At 44.6% G+C, this 21,696-nt stretch overlaps 1 protein-coding gene across 1 annotated transcript in view; it reads right to left on the bottom strand.

Annotated features, from left to right (window-relative positions):
• Positions 1-13,897, bottom strand: part of AGBL1 (AGBL carboxypeptidase 1) — a 296,923-nt gene extending 283,026 nt beyond the window's left edge. Inside the window, exon 1 of the mRNA XM_075159559.1 lies at positions 13,775-13,897. Within this exon, the coding sequence (XP_075015660.1) occupies positions 13,775-13,897 (123 nt within the window). The remainder of the gene's footprint in view (positions 1-13,774) is intronic.
• Positions 13,898-21,696: the final 7,799 nt, after the last annotated feature.

Raw genomic sequence — 21,696 nt, 5'->3', positions numbered from 1 at the left:
CTGGAAAATCACCCCATATAGCTTTTTGTCCTCATCTTTTAACATGTGGTTCTGCACATTATTTATTGTGCAGAATCCAAGCCCTGCACTGAAAACGAATTATTAATTTACTCCTCAATATTTTTTACTGTGTTGTCACCAGAACTTCAGATATTTTTTTTCCAATGTTCATTGCCTGATTTCTCAAACACTGATGTGAGGCATGGTGGGATTATTAGCCATTTTACACACGATTAACTCAGATGCAGAGGGTTATAATCCATTTCTCCAGACCTGCATTCAACTGATTTAGCAACATGGCTATCCTGTCACATTTGCATTTCTGCAGGAAGGGAGAAAGGGGTCTCCAGGAACATTCATGACACAATCTCATTTGTCCTCAAAGCACAAGCCATCCTAGGCAAGGATGAGGGACAGCAGAAGACAGACGGAAGCCCGCTTTCCTTCTTCGACACGGAAAGGTCTGCTGAGACTCAGATAGCAACACACTCTTTTGCTCAGCCCAGCCGTAGCTGCTACTGCTCCAATCAGTCTCGGGGTACATTTTGCACCCTGAGGTCCTGAATTCTCATTAATGCAGTCGCAGGAAATTCTGGATAGCCCAACACTTTCAGAGGAGCTGGCAGTGTGTTCAGAGAAACAGCTGCGGCCAGCCCGGGGACAGAGAGTGAAATTCTGGTCCCAGCTCAGTTGGTGGAGGGGTTTCAGCAGAGTCCAAGACGTGCCTCAGCTTCCTCTGAGGGCTTTTAGTGTTCTGTGCTGATTCACAAGAGTGCCAAACCTCAATATTTCTTCCGTGGCCTGGCAGGAATTTGGGGTTAACGCATGGATGTTAGCCTCCTTTCTTCTTTCTTCTTTCTTGCTTTGCAGTGCCCGGTGGTGGTGAGCCAGGGATCGTAGGGAAGAGCTCTAAGTTACCTTTAGGTTCTCCTTGGACAGGGAGGAGATGACAGTTGAGGTGAGAAGATCAAGCAGATCCTGAAAGCTGGGGTGGGGGCCTGCACTACCTCTATAGGATTGTTTGCAGAGAATTATTCCTTTTCTTCCACAGTTAAAGCAGAAAACAGGCTCATGCAGCCTAAGTGTCATTGGCAGTAGAAACAGGAAAGAGCTGCTGGACCACGCAGTGTTTCCCCGTGAAGGGTTTCCCCTTGAACCCTATAGCCGAGTGTCTCACTGCCCTAACTGCACTACTTTTGTTGCTCCAAAGCTAGAATATTTTTTGTAAGGAATAGGAGGACACTAAGTCCACTGCTGTTCACTTTAGGTACAACAATCTCAGTAAAACTCAGTTAACGAACCACATAAAAATGGCCGTCTGGTTTTGAGTTGATTTCTGTTCCCTCTAAGGCTGTTCCACTAAGCCCTGCCTGCCAAGCTGCCTCCAAAAAACAGATCCAAACTTCGAGTTCCTCCATCCCCAGCCCAAACCAGTGGGCATTCTGCTTGCTGAGCAGTTCCTGGGATTTTTGCATCTATTTTGCTCAAAGCCAGGAATCTTAGCAGCTCTGCTGACAGAGTAAGTGCAAGGATGCAGAGGAGACAAAAGCATTTTGCAAAATACGTTTATATTCATTGTCACTGGAGCAGCATAGATATCTTCCCACTTGTCTTTAGGATAACAATAGAACTGCCTTGTCAGCCAGCCAGAAAAACAGCTCAAAAGAGGCAGCGCAAAGGAACGGAGAGGTTCAAGTCAGCAAACAGTGGATCCTCTTTCTGTTCCCTGCTGGGCACCACAGCCATTAAGAGAGGAATCCCTTTACACAAAAAACATCCTCCATTGATACATAAGATTTTCACCTCTTTCCTTTCGAACCATAGCATTTGGGAACCTGTGCAGTCCAACACAGTAGGACACAGTTTGAGCCAAAGATCTGCCATCAGCCCCAGGGGTTGCCAGCTTTGCAGAATATGGAAACGGGGACTGTGGCTTCGGGAAGCATGTGAAAACCATGCTGAGAGCCAACAGGAAATCTGGGACTCCTCAGGCGACACGATGTACGCTGCCATGGAATAAGGAGACGTTCTCAGGGGTAACCAAGGCAGGCTCATGTCTGGGCCTGGCAAGCGAGGAAGAGAGCAGGGAGAAAGCAGGGGAAGAATCAAAATGCTTCTTATTTAGCTAACTGGTTAGAGGATGGAGTGAGATGAGGGCCAGGACAACCAGGAGTAGGAACTAGGATGCTCTACAGTCTGAAGGGATTCAATAGTCTGGGACACAATGAAAGATGCTGGCTTCAGTTTTCTATTGTTCCTCCTAGCAACTAACAGCTGTTTTTAACTAACGCCCAGATACCGCCTCTTGGCATTAAAATAAACAAGATATCTAATCCCAAATCTCTCTGGGATTTTGCATTAGAGAGGCTGCCTGTAAAATGGGATGTCAGACTTTTTTTCCTGGTCATAAACCGTACATGGGGAGGATATTTATTTTTGCCATGCGGTGGCCAGGAAGCAGGGTGAGGAGTAGTAACCAGCCCAGCCTTGGTCTAGGTACTGCACTGTCTGTGTATGAAAGACAGAGCAGAGCTGGATGTGGGGTGAGGAGGTCAAGCAGTAAGAGATGGGAAGGGAATGGGGTAACATTATCCAAGCCAGAGGGATGGGAAGTGATAACGGTAGGAGCACATTGGAAGGGGAGAGTCAAGAAGAGAAAGCATAGAGGAAGGTAACAGGGTTAGAAGCAAAATGAGAAACTACAGTAAACTCCTAAAAGCTTGACTCTGCCATACTGACACAAAACCTGTGAGACAGGGAAAGGTTTTTCTTAAATCTGAAATTCACTTTTTAAAGCTGCACCTTGTAAGCAATGAAGCACTTTTTACCTAAAGATCTGAAATGTCACGTCTTCCCTGCAGTGACATTTTGGTGACAAAATGCAGCTGTGCTTTTTTTTGCTTTTCACCTTGTCACTTTTCAGAACGTTTGTAACAAGTTGCACTTTCAGGAGTTTGAGCTGTCTTTGGAGGATCACGTTCTTTTGTCGCACTGGGAACAGTTTTGAAGAACTCAGAAACCAAGTGTGTTTCTTTCCTTGTCTAGAGCAGGAATTCAGTTACAAAGTGCACGGTGTTCTGGTTTTGTTCTGCTTGATACCATCCTTACCAAAGCCAGGCTGTGCGACTAGGAGTAAAAGAGCCTATGCCAGGAGGAGATGGGGTAGATCACTCCGTTGGCTGAAGGTGATAGACCCTCTCTCAGGTGGGAACATTCCTCCAACTGCGAATAATAATCAGTGCTTGGAAGGGAGGTAGAAATTTAGCCCTGAGTGAGTGACTGAAGGTGAAAGGATGTTTTTATTCTGAGGTTCATAAAGACTGGCTTGGTGGCTGAATGTTCCCTCATTCTTCACCTGAAAGCTTTCTGCATACAAAGCAATATTATGTGCTAACAGAAATGGAAAATACACAGTAATATCCTGCAGAATAGCCTGCTGTATGCAGCAGACATGTTCTTCATGCCCAATAAAAGAATATGAACCAGCACTGACTATCCAGCAGGACACAAAAACAAAGCAACCATGTTTTGGACAGCTGTTGCAGAAAATAACGGTGTGGAGAGATGTTATCATCAAATGCAAACATCAACAAAAGTTATTATTTCCCAGGCCAGTGCTTTCCAACTGTGTCAAGTAAAGGTCTTTGTTATCACCTGATTTTTGTAGCAGAGGTAGGTGATGGTGTTACAGAGTTATGCTGGTAATGTTTTGGCTGGAGGTAGGGGAAGGAGGTGAATCGGAACATACCAGTGTTGTAATTGTCATCAACTACTTACTTTCTGTCCTCTAGCACTCAAACCTCTGCATCTAATTGAACATATAACAAGAAAGCCTTTTGCTCTTCTCTAAATGAATACAGAATTTTTGGAAACAAGGGTCTTGTACCAAGGTTAGATTTTGTAATACTGGGATGAATGCTGTGCTACTTGGAGATTTTACCAATACCACCACCTATTTCACCTGCAGTGTTCCTAACTATTTCTAGTCTAGCCCTCCATGTAGCTTTGTCAATGAATCACATACGTGATTTTAAACTACAGCTTTCAATTTAATCCTGGGCGTTGTCCAGGTCTGTTCCCAGATTATACAGAGAGCACCAGGACTGTTAATGTTAGAGAGCATAAGAAAAAACAGATGTACACTCAGCTCTCAATTATCCAAAGTAATAGGGAGAGGACTATAACTTGGATACAGCAAAAACATGATCTAGTACAAAATATGCATTAAATAAGCTGTAAGAACACAAGGCAAGCAAGTTACACTGCCAAAAAATAAAAGGACAGTAGGACAATTTCCTTCAGTGTGCCAGTTTACCTGCAGAACTCACTGCCACAGGGTGCCACGGAGGGCAAACCAGGGTTTGACAATGATATGAGAAACAAAAGTTGTTGACAGTTACATAAGCTTGGATAAAAATGTCAAGGCTGATCAGCCCCCACAATTATAGTTTTGAAGCCAATTGCGTATCATGGGGTTTTATAACCTCCTCTACACACTTGCGGCTGGTCACAGAAACCTTCCGAGACAGAGGGCTGGGAGACATGAATCCTTGGGCTGTTCCAGGAGGGTAAGTCTCTTTTCCACATCCTATCCCTCATTTTTTGCTTCTGCAATGTGTGAGGTTTTGACAACACACGTAGCAGTCAGAGGATGCTGCTGCCTCAGATGTGAAACTCCCGTCCCCGTGGGGCTCTGACCCACGTCAGCACGCAGGGGCTCAGGGCACCTGAGAAGTACAGACAACTGGCATTTCACCAGAACTATCTAAAAGCTGCTTTTTATGCAAGCAGCTTGTCTTGGCAAAGCAATTCCCACCCACCCCTCATGACAAAACGATGGCTCATGGAAACACGGGTTCCCTTCCAAAACACACACCCCATTTCATAGGGTAGCTCATGCCTCAGCTTAGGCATCTTCTCCTGCAAGACCGGGAGGAGCGCATCCATGCTGGGGGAAAACAGAACCAAGGGGATCGCCTACAGGCAGAGGAAGAGATACCTCTCCTTCATCCCGTGGCCGAGCTTGTCCAATAAGTATGATCCTGGACCGGGACACTTCCCTTCCCTCTGCTCCTCGGGAGCATTTGCTGAGCCCACCCAACGCCAGTGCCTCACCGATCTCAGCCTCAAGAGTTTTTGTCACTTCCCCGTGAGTGCTTAAGGGTCCCGGTGAAGACAATTTGACAGGGAGGAACTTGCTGCTTCCAGGCAGATCTGTTTACTCATCCCCCTCAGCCCTCGGAGTAGCGGCGTGCGGTCCTGGGGCTTGCCTAGCTCGCAGACTGACAGCGCTGTCAGGACCCATTCATTGCAAAGCAGCCGATTCCTCACACCTCCCTCGCTCCCCCGCTGAAGGCAGTGAGACCTCGGGAGCCGAGACTCTGCCCTCAGACAGAGCTTGGTGATTGATGCATAGCAGTAATTGCCAGCATTCATCTCCGAATAGTGAAACTTCATTTCATAAAGGCTTTTTAGGGTGGGAGGTGCAGGTCAGGACTCCTGCACGCTGATGCTTTAGAGAGAAGCCAAGCAGGGAGCTCGTACGAACAACCTCAGCCCAACAAGTCGCTGCTGGTGAATTAAAGAGGAAAACAAGCCCAAGCGCCTCTCTCATTAGTTCAAGCTGTTCTTACCTGGAGGGTGGAGAGAAGGACTTGCAAGCCACTGGCTTCTTGTTCTGCCATGCTGCTCCCCACTCACACTCCCTCTTTCTAGCAGCAGACACAATGCAGCTAGAAAGCAAAGCTGCCAACTTGCCTTGCTGCTGCCCCTGTGCCGTTTAAGAAACGAAGAAGCTAAACACAGATCCCCAGACACATGCACACTGCTACCACCAATAATCACAGCAATGCAACTCTAGACCTCAGCAGGAGAGATAAATGTACCCCCTCCCTCCGAGCTCTCCCACTGTGACGAGAAGATTAATTCCTATATAAAGAATCCTGGGGATTAAGTAAAGTGCTCAGGAAAGGTCTGGGTGCTTGGTGTGTGGCAGGGGGAGTGTGGGGAGGGTGGCAATAGCAACAAGAAAGCAGAAGAGCTACAAACCTCAAAGAAAGCCAGGGAGAAGGGAGGGAGCACGCTGGCTGCCTGACAGGCATTCCCAGCTGACCTGCTGATCCGTTCCAGACCCTGCGTGGACTCGTCTCCGTTTGACGCCGTTCCAGTGAAATCTGAGACACGAAGAAGGCAGAGCGAGCGAGAGATGCCCTCGGTCTTAATGAGCGCTGACAACGAACGGAAGATACACCCGGCATGAGGGACAGGTGGAACGGGTTCACCGAGGCTCGCGGAGGGTTTTCGGCTTCCAACCCCGACGGTTCTCCCAAGTCTCAGCCGCTACGGCCATAGGCAGTGCCCCGACGAGCGACCCCAGGGCAGGGAGAGCCTATAGAGGGGCATCTCAGCTGCACAGCAAAGGCCAGGGAGGAGAGCTGCCTCTGCAAGGTGCAGTTTGGGAGAGTGTTTGCTCCAAGGGCCACTACAGTGATTCACACGTACCTATCTCTTTACCTAAGTATAGTAACTCAGAGCGTAGTTCACTCCCCGGTGCACAAGCCGTGCTGTAGTACAGTTGTAGTTGTAGCTCGAATTCCTAGGAGGGCACGGAGTCCACTTTTAGCTTCAGCTGAATGATATCAAAGGATTTGGTAAACAAGAAGCAGCAGGTAAAGCAGCTGAGTAGAGGTTTAGATGAGGATTTGCCAGCAAAATATTTTCAATGTGAAAATGTCAATTAGTCCAACACAAACATTTTTTCAGGGATGCAGCGATTTCACTTCAGCTTTCCTAACACCAGAATGGCATTTTCAGCCCAGAGAAACATCACCTCAGGGTGGTTTGAAGGCTGACAGTGCAGACAATTACTTGATATGCAGAAGACAAAGGTTAGATCTTGTCTTTCCAATTTGGGGACATTAATTTCAGTCTTTTACCTCTCGAATAAGTACTTTATTCTGGTGTGGGAGTTTTTGGTCCCTCCAGTAGGAGCTTTCCCACTTCGAATGAATAACTAAGGATTTTTGAAGCAGTAACATGAACCTTGGTCTCTGGGCACAAGGCAGAGGCTTACAGAACTCAGTACCACACCAAGACATGCTAGACAACCAATGTGTGCACACTTTTCTTCGATGATGTCAGTGAAGCAATCACAGACTGGAGATAAAACCCTAATATTCTAAGAAGCAGTTAAATGAAGAATAAAAAAATCCATTCTTGGCCAAGGACTATTTTCACGTGATGATTATCACACCCTGCAGAACCTTCATTGATCAAGTGCTTTGGGCAAATGGTAAGAGAAATCCTCCCCAGCTCAGCCCAGCAATGTGTGAACAAGTGGCACAAGCATGACATTCCTTGGTTTCTGTGTGCGCCAGGGTCCCAGGATGTGAATACCAAGTTATAAAATAAACCAGATTAAAATACCTTTGCCATAATTATGGATACACAATAGTCCATTCAGAGAGAATGTCATGAGGATCATTGGTTGATGGACAAGATTCTCTACGGACAAACTAGGCAGAATAAGAAAAGAAGGTATATAGACTCCTTTCCTATGAAAATTCACATTCAAAGATTTTAGCTTTCTTAAAAAATGTTTGATTTCAATCAAAAAAAAAAATCTGTCACACTCCATGAAATACCATATTTTAGATAGAGTTCTGCCCTTAGAGCACTGAATTTTTGGCCATTTTGGGTGAGCTCTATGGGTATTAAAAAATTGATGGTTCAGGAAGTACACAGAGGGATCTCTCCATCCCTCCCTTGCAAAAAGATTCCCCCTAAAGGCAATGGAAACATCCAATGCCAGTCTTAAATTCTCCAAGAGTTAACACACTTGACAAATGACTTTGAGGCAAGGCCGTGGAGGTTCTTTCACATCAGCAGGACTCAATAAAATCTAATAACAGACCATAATATAAGGAGGGGAGAAAACCAAGGGAATGCAGGCACAGTGTCCTCAGATGGGCTGGGTAGGAGGAAGGTGGGTAATGGGTTTTATGAGCAGTGCCAGCACACTATGTCTTTCGCAAATTAGTACACTGACAGAAATTACTTCAGAGCTAATTAGAAGCTGTTTAAAGGAGCTCTTCCACATTGTGGCTTCATTCTCTGTCTTGTGACAATTGTAACTGTCACTAGAGCTGTGTGGAACTATTAATTCCTGCCGTGTGGCTTTTCAGAAGGCAGTGAGAGCTGATGGATGTAAGCAGCCTCCTAGATGCCCTGGATCCCCTCCCCTACCACGTCACACAACCAGACTCCCCAGCCCTCTTGCACTAGGACAAATTCATGAATATCACACGGTGATCCCCTCTCCCTGTTGTGTCGTAAAATGCTAGGTGAGCATTTAATTTTCTACCCTGCCTAGAACAGAACGTTGGCCTCTGTTATAGGATCCCAGCTTCCATAAGCCCTTCCCAGAGCCCAGTGACCTGGTTCTTCCTCTCCGTGTGAAGAAGCTTTAGAAACAATTGCAAAAATTTCACTGCAAATATGTCAACCCAAGAGGAAGGACACATCAACAGCAAAGCTTGGGGGAAATAATCTCTTATGTTCTTTAAAATTTTGGGGGTGGTTAGCTGGTTGTGCCCAGAGACTACAAGAAAGCATCATATAGCAGAAACCTCTGGAACTTGCATTTGATTTGAAAACAAGACTCAATGAGAAGAGTAATTAACAAATAGAAATGCTAATGAAAGACACCAAAAGTGACAGTGATGTTTACATCGATGTAAGATGTACAGCAAAACCCCTTTGAAACCAAATTCTCAGCCATAAATCTCAGAGGCCTCTAATTATTGACCGTTTCATAGCCATTACATCCACCTTTTGTTGAATTTCCAATTTTGTTGCTAGTTTCTAAGAATAGGAGGCCCCCCACCACAACACACAGAGGCTGAATAAATTAGGAAACCTACACAGAGATAAATGCCAGAAGTAAAGCATACAGATTCTCCCTTTCCATTTATATTACACTGCCAACCCAGTTTGAAGATTAGCTTGTTAGAGTTTATATTGATGTTATTGTTGTTTCCCCTGTGTCCTTAGGCATATGTGATCCTTAAACAAAATGAAAATTAAACTCCTGACTCCAGCTTCCTACTAGTCCAGAGTTAATGTTCTTGTGGGGAGGACAGAGGGGATTAGAAGCACAAAGGCAGGACCTCTGGGCTCTCTGCAGATGCTGCACAAGCTCAGACCAGTAATTTTCTTTTCCTGTGCTCCAGGGCTCAGACACACAAACGGGTTAGAGATGTCATCTGATCTCCAGTAAATATGTGTATATACTTTTAGCCCATAGCAAAGGGAAGATAATTCAGGATCATCTTACCTGCATTAAAAGAGCACTCAGTCCAATTATTTCACATTTTATGAGCGTATGCAGAAACCATTACCATGGATCAGCTGACACTAAGTAATACATTAACCACAGGTCTAAACCTATGTTTTCTGTACCTGTGCAATTTTAAAGTTTTCCTTGTGGAGATGTTGTAAAGCTTTAAAATTGCAAGCCTTCATCCAGAAGCATTATACAGAAAAAAAAGAAAAAAAAAATTCAGCTATAGTATTGCATTAGAATGATATAAGGTTAAAAATCTCCCTGGATGAGATAATCTGGATATTTTTCTTGTGACCAAAGTGATGAGAGGAAGACAGAAGTCCTCTGCCAGGTACTTAGCAACCATAGTATTATTGATTTGTAAATTAAAAGTAGGAAGCCCATACAAGAATTTAACATATTTAAATAACATGTTCCTGTATTATTTTCACTGATTCCGTCACCTCCAAACCAGAATTCAGTCTGTTCTTACCCATCTGAACCCCCACTGAATCACATTTGAAAGTAATTTACAGGCTAAAGCAAAATTAGCCTAAAGAAGACTTAAACACAGCAAATGTAGCACCAGAATCAATATCACGAGAATAAAGTGACCAGCCACAGCCAAGCTTCACATTTCTGTCTAGAGGCTATACCAACTAACTGCAAAACTCATTCAATTTTTGAACATTAGCATTAAATGGAGTCCAAATAACAAAAATCAGCTTGGAAACCTGTGATTAACCTGAGGATATCCTTCTGATTCTCAAAAAATTGACACCAGTTTTGCACTCACATTGCACACCTGGTTTCTAATAGGATTATTTCCATTTTTAAACCAGTGAGATAGATAATAGGACAGCCAGGTTCCATTAAAAATGGGGGGGGGGAAGTCTAATTAGATAAATTATTCATTCCAAAGCCTGCCTGAGTTTTATGAAATGCAATTGAAATATCACTGCCCAGTCAACTATCCATGTTTCATTTATATTAAATAGAGAAATGAGTTCCCCTGTCAAAATTACATGTAGCCAAGAAATGTATATATTTTAATAAGAGGATATTGCTTTTTCTATTTGGATGCCCTTTTCTCTAAAAAATCCTTCATTTTCATTGTCTTTCATTCAAGTACAATGCTTATCACAAGTGATGGCTGAAACAAAATTAATATATATGAATGTAGAGAAGAGATGATCTTCCATTTGTGAATGCCTATGGAGAGGTTTACCCCTCTGAATTACTTTGTCCCCCAGAAATAATTTACTCTTCTACAGTAGTGAAATGGTTAAAATGGAAGTGAAAACACAACAAGTCATGACACTGAAATTGATTTTCAGATGTTGCTGGAAGTGACCCAAGGCTCCTGTAGCCGCTGGATGGGAAGTTAATATCTTCTGGGTCAGAAAGAGACCTCTGGAAACTGCTGGTGTTACATTCGTTTAATATGAGGCTGGTACTGTACAGGGTGCCTGGGGCAGAGAGGGGAACAGGCAGGCTTCGTCAGAGCTTTGTTTCTCTGGAGACATCCCCATCCATCTTGCCTTTCATTTTGTCACTGCACAATGGCATGACCTGGGGAGCATCGGCTGGGGGACAAACGACAGCTCATTTTTACAGCAGCGTGATGATCAAGCATATAGGATATGCAAGACCATAGGGTTGTGTTTCGGAGGCTACTGCAGATACATGGCATGCTGTGTCAGGATATGATACAGGATATTTTCTTGCATCACTGTTCTTTCTAACTCGTGCTGAGAGGCATGCTCCCATAGGCGCTCCCACTTCTTTGTCTCCAGGTCCCTAAAACCTACACCATTTATAAGGGCATTAATAGAATCAAATAAAGAGACCCGCTGCAATAACATGTTAACCCAGGCTTGAAAACACACCCTGCATTTGCAGCCTAGGCTCAAATAGCATCCATGTGACCTCCACACACTTTGGATCTCTTTTGGAATAACAATGGCCAATATTTTGGCAAATCAGACTTTGAGCTGTTGGTCAATTTAGCCATGAACTGTTTCATAAACCAGGAACAGAAGCATGCTGGCTCAGTGTCATGCTGTTTTTTCCTTTATTTAAGAATAAAAACTTTCATTTGTCAAGTAGAATGTATGTTTCTTATACCCTGACAGATTGTCAGATATTCTGAAATATACTTTGTTGGGCTCTTATTTAAATCTAGTTTATGAAAAGCCAGTCATATATTAAACACATATAGACAACTTATGCTGAGAAAGATGTATTTAAACACTTGAATGCTGTCAGATATTCCCACTTTGTCCCTACTGTGTTGTTCAATGCCTCAGATAGAGCAGGCAGACAATACCTGCTCTCCTACTGACTGCTACAAGTATGTCCCAGTCAGATCCACCTACTGCATTACTGATTGCTCCTGGTCCGCTGAGAGAGGAGACACCTGCTATGCCGGTCAATCTGTGAGATACAGGCAGGTGGAGTCCCTTGCTGGGCTGCTGAGTCTTCTGGCTGTTGATAGAGCACACACAGTGTGGGGCTGACTATCCCACCTCCGGCCAAATAGCCCATATTGCCACTCTTCTGTTCAAGGACAACAGTAGGGATGTACTGAAGAAGCAGGGGAGGAGGAGGAAATAACAGTGAAATAGTTAAATTAATGGTGTTGATGCTTTAATCCTCTTTGTCAGGTCCCTAGGCAGCAGTACAAGGCAAAGGCCCCTTGTTCTGATGCTTACAGCTCAGTGAATGTTTCTGCTGGACAAAAAATCCCCCCCATTTTCCCGCAGACATAACTATATCAAGCTTTTCAATTGCTTATAAAAAGAAACTATTATTTTTCCTACCCTGACAGCTTGGTTCTCCTTTCCTTTGTCACTTGTGTCATCAATTTTGTCTGCTTAAAATGTCTCTATTCTAATTTAATAGCACGTGGCACCCACATTGCAAAAGTGTGAGCACAGACATAAGTGCAACATGAGGAAGAATCTGGTTTGTTGAATGTTTAAGGAAATGGACTTTATGCCAGCCAGGCGCAGCAGTACACAAAGCTTTCCCATTAGCAGAACAAATTGTGTTATATCTGTCTTTTCTGTTTGTCTCACGTTTAGCATTTCTGACACATAGAGCAATATTCAGTATGCAAAGGTGCCAGAAAAAGAGGTGGCTCTGAAAGGCTAAGAAACAAAGAAAAAGGAGAGAACTCAACCCAAATGATCAATCTGGTGGATTAAGCATTTTAATGAGCCCAGCAAGTGGAAGAGAACATGGGAAGTTGGGCTTGTTATAGGTGATACCATATCGGGACATAGACAATTAACTCCAAAAGGGATTCCCCACCACAGGTTTTGTAGAAACCTATCTGGGTTTGTAGCCCAACCTCCTTCCTCTTGTTTTGCTTTGATTGGCACAGTCTTCAAAAATGAATGAATATCAGCCATCTTCCACTTCAATCCAGGGCTGAACTGGACTTGCAAGAACACCCATGAAAACACAAAAAGCAAAGAAAAAACAAAATGTAGGGGGTACTGGCTTGCACTGAAGGCTGGTAACGCTATCCTGTTAGCTCATTTACAGTTCTATGCAAACTAGCTTGGCTAAGGCAATGGCTGAAGGGCATTTTCAAGGGATTTTGAAAGAGGAAGCACCTAAGGAAATAAGAAAGCATTTTAGACCACTAGACCTCTAAACTTGACCTTCACAGTAGTAACAAATGCTGTGACCCCCTATAGGTTTGCAAGCACTTTATCCCATGCAATCCATGTTTCCAGCAACAGCAGGCTACTGAACTTTATTAATTGTATTTGACAATCAATACTGATTGATTTTCTCTACCCACCCACCCCCATGCATCAGAAGCCATCGGAGTGACTGCTTTCGAAGTCTAATGCAACCGGGTGCAAAGAGACAGACTCCCAGGAAAATTCCTCCTTTATCCCTGTCCCATGAGGCAGCAATGACAAAAACAATGATGGTGGGAGAACTCCTATCCTGTTTCCCCTGGGCCCATCAGACCTGGCTTTCTCTAAAGCTGGAGTTGGATTCTCTAAGTCTGCAGGAGCCGCAGTACATATACTGAGATTTGGCTAAGACTGAATCTGAATAATAGTTTGTGACTTAATAAATTTAGCAATGCTACAGAGGCCTTGGAAGCAGGCTGTCATCATTGAGGGCTGCATGAGAAACACAGCTGGAACTGAGGATGGCCTGTTATTTACAATCCTGCATCATTAAAATCTTCCCCATCCTGAACAATGAATAGTTCTCTTGTGAATAGGAACACAACAAAATTTGAAATGCAGTGAAATTTGCACTGCAGGGAAGGAAATAATCTCAGAAACAGAGAAGCTGTAAGACTGAGGGACAGCATTAGTCTACATTTTGCTTTAACTGATTGAAAGCAGGCAGGGTTCCCTGAGACTTGGCTGTGGAAGCAATTCAAGAGGGTGTTTAGGAGGATAGGTCCTTCTGACTTACCTCCACTCCGTAGTACTCAGAAATACATTCCACATCACAGTCCTTTGGTTGTGCAAAAAAGTGGCTTCTTGCAAACACTCCAGGAAGGAAGCAGTTCAAAAGAGATGGTCCAGTTTCCCACATCCTTGAACCTAATGGAAACGCTAACTACTGGCATGCCAGATTATGCCCGCAGATCCTATCTGTGATTCCAGGCTCTGCCTGCTCTCCCCATCATAGGGGCATTTCCCTACTCTGATCTCTTCTGCGCCCCTGGAGGAACCCCTGCAGACATGCTAAAGAAGATGGCTTGATACAATTTCAGAAGAGCCCTCTTGTCAAAGTGCAAACCCTGTGGAAGTTGTCCTGGGCAAAAGCTATTTCTGGAAGCAATAGAGTTACTGAAGCTTGGCTTCCTATTGAATGCAGTTTCCCAGTTGACCAGCTGTGTCTGAGACAGCACAAGGTCTCCAACTGAAGCGGTTGGGCAAATCTTTTTCACACTTTCCTGGCCCACAGAGCCTCCAGAGACTACTAGAAAAGCCTTTTCCTCATCAGTGGCACATAGCACTTGTCTCACTTATACCCAGCCACCTATTTTTACTAAAATCCCTTGAACTACATATTATCTTTGGGATTTCTGCTTCTCTGTAAAACTCATTTTGAGATAGGCCAATGAGTTCATAAGTTTTTAGGGTGGTGGGGACAAACCCAGAAAGGGCAGGATTGTATCAACCATGTTTCCAAAGGAAAATAAACTAAAGAAGAGCTATTAGAAGAATAATAATTCAATGTCATGTTCACATAATCTCGGAATACATCAGTAATGCTTACTGTGACCTACCAATGCAGGTGCTACAGATTCCTCCTGCATAGGCCTATGGTGGTTGCTATGAACATGACACAATTACTAACAATCCCCAGACTAGTCCTCTTGCTCAAGCTGTGGTAGCTCATCCTTTTAGCCCTGGATATGCCTGGTACACTCCCTGGTGTGCCTATCAATAGCTCCTGACATGTGCAAAATGCAGTAAATATTAATCCATCAAGTCTCACAACTCCCTCTCGGGAGGTTAGGCAATTGTTTTTTTCCAGCTTACGCTTTGCGAAGTCAAGGAGGGTCTCTCAAGGACACACACAGCATCAGTGGTGGAGGCAGGGGGAGAATACAGGTCACACTGCCCCCAATGCCACCACGGGAAAACTCAAAGCGGTGATATCTGGGATGAAAAGAAAAAAACTTTGTCATCTATTCAGCTGTTGAATTTTAATCCCTACAGTCAAAGAGACTGTGGCCGGGTGCACATTTGCCAGCATTTCAAGCAGGCAGCCCTTATTACTGATGCCTGAGTGTTTGTCTGAACATCTGCACCCTTTTGTCCTTTGGGTGGCATTTGGCCAGCCTTTGTTTTGTCCAAGCAATCTTGTATGTGAATCTGCCTTATTCTGGAGACAAGCTCAGTGAAATCATGAGGTTTTTGACTCATTTCTAATGAAAACTTGCCTCAGAGGCCAGCTTCAATTAAGAATGGCCGCAGAGGTTCATATCTCCACCTTTCTTATTGCAATGTGGAGCCAAGTGTTGATTATTCCAGGACACATCCCTGGAGCTGCTGGTGGGACGGTGCTGGCATCTACAACTTGGCCTCTCAGGTAGAAGCCAAGACTTTGTGAATACAGACTTATCCTGGGAGAAGCGGAGAAACAAATACACAGCCAGGCAGAGCCATATGAAACAAGCTGCCTCCCAACTTCATTATCATAAGCGTTTCTTGTTCAGCTCATTACATGAACCCAGTTCTCCATGTATTTCCTTCAAAATTTGTTAGGGGAGGGGAGCCCCGTGGCCTGTCATATCCACTTCACCTCCCTCCTCCAACGGAAAACTCTTCAATCACTGCCGACTCTCTTTCAGTAAAACCTTCGTTTCATTAAAATTTAATTATCGGTTTAATTAAAATAGGCAAGCAACAGTGTGAGATGTGTATGGTTTTTTCTGGCTGAAGGAGATTGTAAAGTCCTCATTCATTTCCCAAAGTAGCTTCTGCAAAAAATTGGGCTGCCTTTTTACAGGCCAATTCTCAATGCTGCTTTCAAATGGATCCCACAGCCATTCATATAGATTAATTTGGGCAGTGAATCAGATCCTGCTCATTGGCTGCATTTCAGAACATACTGACGATGCTTTGGGAGCCCCGCGGTAGAGTCCTGAGAGCTGATGGGACTCTCCAAATGATTAATTAATCCTCATCCAGGCATTTTTCAGTTCTGTCTTAATTTATTCACATTGCAAAACAAATTTAGTCTTAGTGAAATGGGCCAGATTGACAAGCCTTGTGTGACTGACAATTGCTCTGTTATTCCCACAGAAAGTGTGACAGGGTAAAGTTCTCCCATACTGGTAAAACCTGTTCTGTATCACAGGAGACAACCTCAAAGCATACTCAGACCCTAGTTTCTCTGCTAAAACTGATAGCTGAAGGAGTGGCCCAGTTTCAGGCAACCTTTGGCCCCAGCAAGACTTAGAGGCAAGATCCTTATTATTTTTTAAAAAGACAAAAATACAGTGGTGCTTCTCTCTTCTCTCAATGGCTTCTCCAGCATCCCTGTCCCCTTATCCAGCATGTCAGGAACAAAAGCCTATACACAGTGGGCAATCAGCACAAAGCAGACAACACACAAAAACTTCACTTGGGCCACCATACCAGGAGGTCTCCAGCTGTCCCATGGAAAAGGTGGGGAAGAGACAGTAACACCCTGCAGTGGGTGGAGGCATTTCTAGTGGTAGGGACAGCACCACGTAAGGACTAGCATGAGACGTCCTAGTGCAATCATGGTTTCCCTGAGAACCAAGTCCATTAGTTGCTAATGATTTTCAAGTAGTAAAAGTGGTTTGACCTCACAACAGAGATGCGCATCTTTAGACTCTCTTAAATCTCCAAACCATCTGGTCTTCGGATTTTTTTTAATCACTCTTCTCTTTGCACCAGTGAATTGAGTTTCAAAGAGCTGTGTAGCTCTTTGTAAATGCTGGTTACAAAATAATCACAACAAAAAGAGGAATACTGAAACTTTCAAATATTTTCAGCTCGTGCTTCTAGGCAATGCTGGGCTGCCTTTCCAGGGTTTTGCAATCTTCAGATCTCTTCGGCCACAGTCCAGAAAGAAATGAGAGAATTAGCCTTTCATTTAGAAGCAACCCTCTAGACACTTTTGCAAGTACCTGCAATGACCTTCATTTACCCAACCCTCTCCAGCAACACTAGCTGAGAATGCAAGTAAAGTACAGGGCTGGGAACAGTGTGTGCTGTTTCAAAAGGCTTTTACACCTCTTTCATTCTTGCTGGAAATCTACTCTCATCATTTTTCATTTTAAATATCTTCCTATACATGCCTGGAGGTTGTGGATCTCTTTTCATAACAAAAAGTATAGATCGATCTGCAGGTAAAGGTCTAATTTTCAACATTACCATTGAGTTCCTGGGGAGTCTGGCAGCACTTGAGAAAATCAGGTAGCAATGCTGGTACCCCTACATCTTTCTCCTAAAGGTAAGAGTATTGTATGATGATGAAATGGAGGGACTTCTTTTCTTCTTTTCTTCTCCACGCAGCTTGACTGAACAATACCTCATTAACTTCTTGTTGTTAATGCTAAGATGCTACCTGGCTCCATGGATCTTATTGGATCTTAATGGATCCATGAATAAGTCCATAGGTCCTATTTTGAGTTATTAACATCATAAAAACCCGCTACAGTTTAGAAAAACTTAGAGCCACAGATTGGCCATAGGTTTGAAGAAAAGAGTACTTGGAGTATCAGATATAGGGTTTCTTACTGGCACACATACAGGAGGAGCAATGCTAGGCTAGACAGACTTTCAGTCTGAGCCAGCAGAGCCATAGGAGCTGTTCTTATGCTGTTATGTTCAATCTCTTTGGGCTCTCTTGTCTTCATCAATAACATCAGACTCGCATAACAAGGGCTTGTGAGGCTTTGCAACTTTGAGCTCCTCAGCTGAAAGGAGCCATATAAGTGTAAACATAATTGTATATTATTGAAGAATGCTGCTGTAATAAACAGTCTCTATTACCAACTGTCCAGCTGTAATATTTGTGTTTATGTCAGCACTTAAAAATCATTGATCTGCAATAAACTCCGTGTGGGCAAAAGAATCTGATCCAAAGGTCAGAGAAGAGAAATGCAATTTTCCCCATCAGAGCCTGAGAGAGCAAGGCTGGAGAGCCGCTGCACAGAGCTCGCCCAGGGAAACGGTGGCTGCATAATGCTTCATTGCTGCTCCTTTCCCCACTGCTAGAACAGCACTCGGGGAGATGACCCAAGATCACAGACGCAGCAGCAGTCTGGTTGCAAGACTAATCATCGTTAGTCTACTTAGACTGCGAGAGCAGGTAACCACCCACTGTGGTGTGTTACTGTGCCAGTGCAGGCACTTTTCAAAGTGAGAATGAGCCTCCCCATACCCCTGTGTGTGGCACAGCAGGGTGAGCTCTGCTGGATGTCTCCTAACAGGTTTTGCTCCAAACAGAGCCTTTGAACTAGGAGCCACCTCATTTCATTTTATCTGGGAACAGGAGAGTTGCTGAACAACAGGTATCATGGAGAGCAATATCTCAGATGGGGTCTGCCCACAGGACACGCTATTGGACGTACAGTAGCGTAAAACTCTGCTCCTTAGTACCTGAATGGAGTGTGGTGCACACTTTATCCCCTGAATATGCTTCTCTCCCCAAAGGCAGACCCATTATCCTCTCTTAAGAGAAACCTGAAGATCTCCTCTTCAGGCAGCTCCTGATTGTTCCCTTGCCCGTGAGTAGCGGTGGCCATGCTGCCCCTCCAAACCATCTAGGATTCTCCTTTCTCCCATCTCCTGCAAGGCAGCTTCACTGCCTGACTCCCCTCCCTTCGGTGAGTGACCCAGGAATCTGGTCCCCTGACTCCCCCATCACCATGCACCCCAAACCGCCTACCCGGTATGAGCGACTGTGTCCTCCTGTCCCAGAAGTGACCTGGGACCACCCGTGCTATTCCCTGCCTTCCTGCTATGTCCTTTCCTAGCTCCCTCCTTCTCCCTCTCTTTCCCCAGCCTTGTTCTTGAAGGTGTTGCAGCTACCTAGAAGGGATACCACCTCCCAGCAGCTGGGCACTTTGGAAATAGGATTTCTGGAGTACACTATGTTCCTGTCACCCGATCGCCCCAGTCTGTGCCTTGCCACCTCCCCGCTCTGTGGGCTGCAGGGAGTTCACACTGGGGCTCAGTGTGAGGGGAGCAGAGCAGGAGGCAGGAACTGCCCCACCAGCTCTGCTGCAGCCTCCAGGTTGCTCAAGGTTGAGCAAATCTGCCCTCAGCTGAAAAGGCACCAGCGAGTCCTTTCTGAGTCCCTGTCGGCAGGCTGCAGGGGACGAGCTAACCAAAGTTTGTCTCAGAGTGGTCCTAGCACGTCAGAGGAGAACCACAGAAAAAAAGAAGAGAGCAGATTGACTGTGCCCCTCTCCATGCTCCAACATCTGGGAGAAGAAGGGGTGATGCAAAGGCAGAGGACTGGCAGCGATGAGAAACAGGGCTAACAGAGGGTGCCAGGGCTGGCTTCAGTGATAAAGCAACAGTGCAATAGCACAATATCATCACCTGCCAGCTCCTTCCTTTAATCCTCCCGAGTCTGCACATCCATAATTGGGGACTTGTCTCTACCATCTAGGGCGCTTGGCAGCCTGCAGCTCTCCTCCCTAGAAGCAAGATCTGTGATCAGATTAAAGTGCATTTCATGTTCCCCTCGCCCAGGTCTCTGTCACACTCACCGCTCCCCCTGATGTTTACATATGATCGGCTGACTCATTTCCACATGAAGAGCTGACATCTCCCTCAAATCCAGCGCAGGGGTCATTGGTTGCTACGTTAAAGGGAACAACTACAATGAAGAGATTTTTCTAATCACTGCATCAGATTACAAAGGAATGTAAATCACTGAGCAGTGTTTTTTTGTTAGAAGTGAGAGCAAGGTTACTTCAGGTAGTTCTCAAGAGCATTTTGATATTTCACATGATACGCCCACGTGCAGAAGCTCACACGCATTCACGCACACACACGTGCCGCAGCAGAGCAGGGCTGTCGCTGAAATCATTAGGAGACGTTCATCACGGCATGGGGGAAGGTGCTCTGCTGCTGAGGAACGCCTCCATCCTGTGCTGCAGCCCAGAGCTCCCACCTGGTCTCCACAGGGTCACTTTTTCCCCCGTGTCTCTTTCTGCCATCTGATAAACTGGGGTAGTGTCCAGTCTGTACTCTGGCAAGGGCAAATATGTTAAAAATACAGCAAGTAAGAGGAAGCATAGAAGTAGGCAAGGCAGATACGGGACATATTACCATAAGGTTACTAACAATAAGCTAGGACCAGATTTATCTGCATGTCTTATAATATGGTTATTCACAGAAATATCACTATAGACTTACAAAAAGGCCGCCTGATGTATTGAACCTTAGTTTTGTACTCTCCCCCTAACGAAGCCTGGATGGTTCAAGGGAAGAGGGGAAGGGAACAAACCAATAAAAGGATATAGCAAAATTGTTTCTCTTTTGGGACAAGTGTTGCAGGAGGTGGGAAAGAGGATAGAAATTGTCCTGGCCTGGAACATCCAGCAAAGACATTAAAGGTGTTACGGGCACTGCCTGCAACGTTCTTGCAATGAAGATGGAGAATACATTTTGTGTTTCTCACTTTTTTCTGGAATTTTTGGAGAACCTTCTGCAAGGTACCTGCTAAAGTCCTGCTTCAGAAAAAACAATGATAAAAAATGAGGAGCATTGAAATGTGACCTGAAGCCCACTAAAAGGCTCCAGAGGTGCAGCCCTGCTCCAGCCCTTTGTGTCTTGAACGAAGATACAGGGGGGGCAAAGGAGGGGAGGACAGATGTGAACCGCCTCCCCTCCGGCCAGCAAACTGCCACCCAAATCAGGCAGCACAGTCAAGGAAAAAAAAAACCTGGAGCCCATAATCATTTTATGATTCTAATTTAACTTTTATGAACATGTTTTGAGCTCCCCTAGTCAGACTCTGGTATTGATCTTTTCAGTATGGTTAACTCATAACCAGACCATATTTGAAGACATAAACTTTAAGAGAGATAATAAAGAAGAGCCAGACTGCACTAGCTTTATTCTTCTCAGCACAGGGACTGGGAGCTGTAAATCCTGCTGGAATCAGTGGAATTATGCAAGTGGAGATTAACTCTTGGCTGTGTCAATTTTTGAGATATTGGGCACCAATGACATCAGTCTTTATTTCTAGTTGCAAGTGGAATTGTCTTGGGATATAAAGCAGTGGGAGTGTAAGGAACTAAACAAAGGAAAAGAGAACACTGACTTCTCTCTGTCTGCATGTTTTTGAGAGATGGGCCAAACAGCAGCATTTTGACACATTTCTGGACCAGATGGAGTATCTCCCAAAATTACTCATTGCTGAGATTCAGGTTCTTCCTTCCAACTCCATTCAAGATTTGAGCTAAGCAGGAGCATTTAGATCTTGCAAATGGCGTTATTCTTTAGCGAGCAAGCTGACCCTGAGCACTAGCACAGGGTGATGGATATCCCGGCTTCGCTGTGCTGCGTGTCTGCTCTGTGTTTCAGGTCAGGGAGGTTCATATTGCTTGCTCTGTGCTTCTGACTGATGGATAACATGAAAAGCCTAAATAACAATGTTCATGGGCTTTTTTCTCTCCATGGTAACAATACAAGAAGGACAGTTTTCCAGCCTCTGGCTGCTTCTGGAAAAAAAGGAACATGAAAATATGTGACAAGTTTTCTTTGTTAAATGGATCCTAACCTAATGAAGTGAGGCCAGGGGTGGGGAGACTGTTGCTTTCTGCCCTGCGTAAGCAAGATATGAAAGGTGTTCTCAGTTTGAGTATCAGGCTGAAAAATCTTGAG

The sequence above is a fragment of the Calonectris borealis genome, chromosome 11 (genome assembly GCF_964195595.1).
Source record: "Calonectris borealis chromosome 11, bCalBor7.hap1.2, whole genome shotgun sequence".
Lineage (NCBI taxonomy): Eukaryota > Metazoa > Chordata > Aves > Procellariiformes > Procellariidae > Calonectris > Calonectris borealis.
The sequence above is the reverse complement of the archived record's forward strand: the minus strand, read 5'-3'. Positions and strand labels throughout refer to the sequence as shown.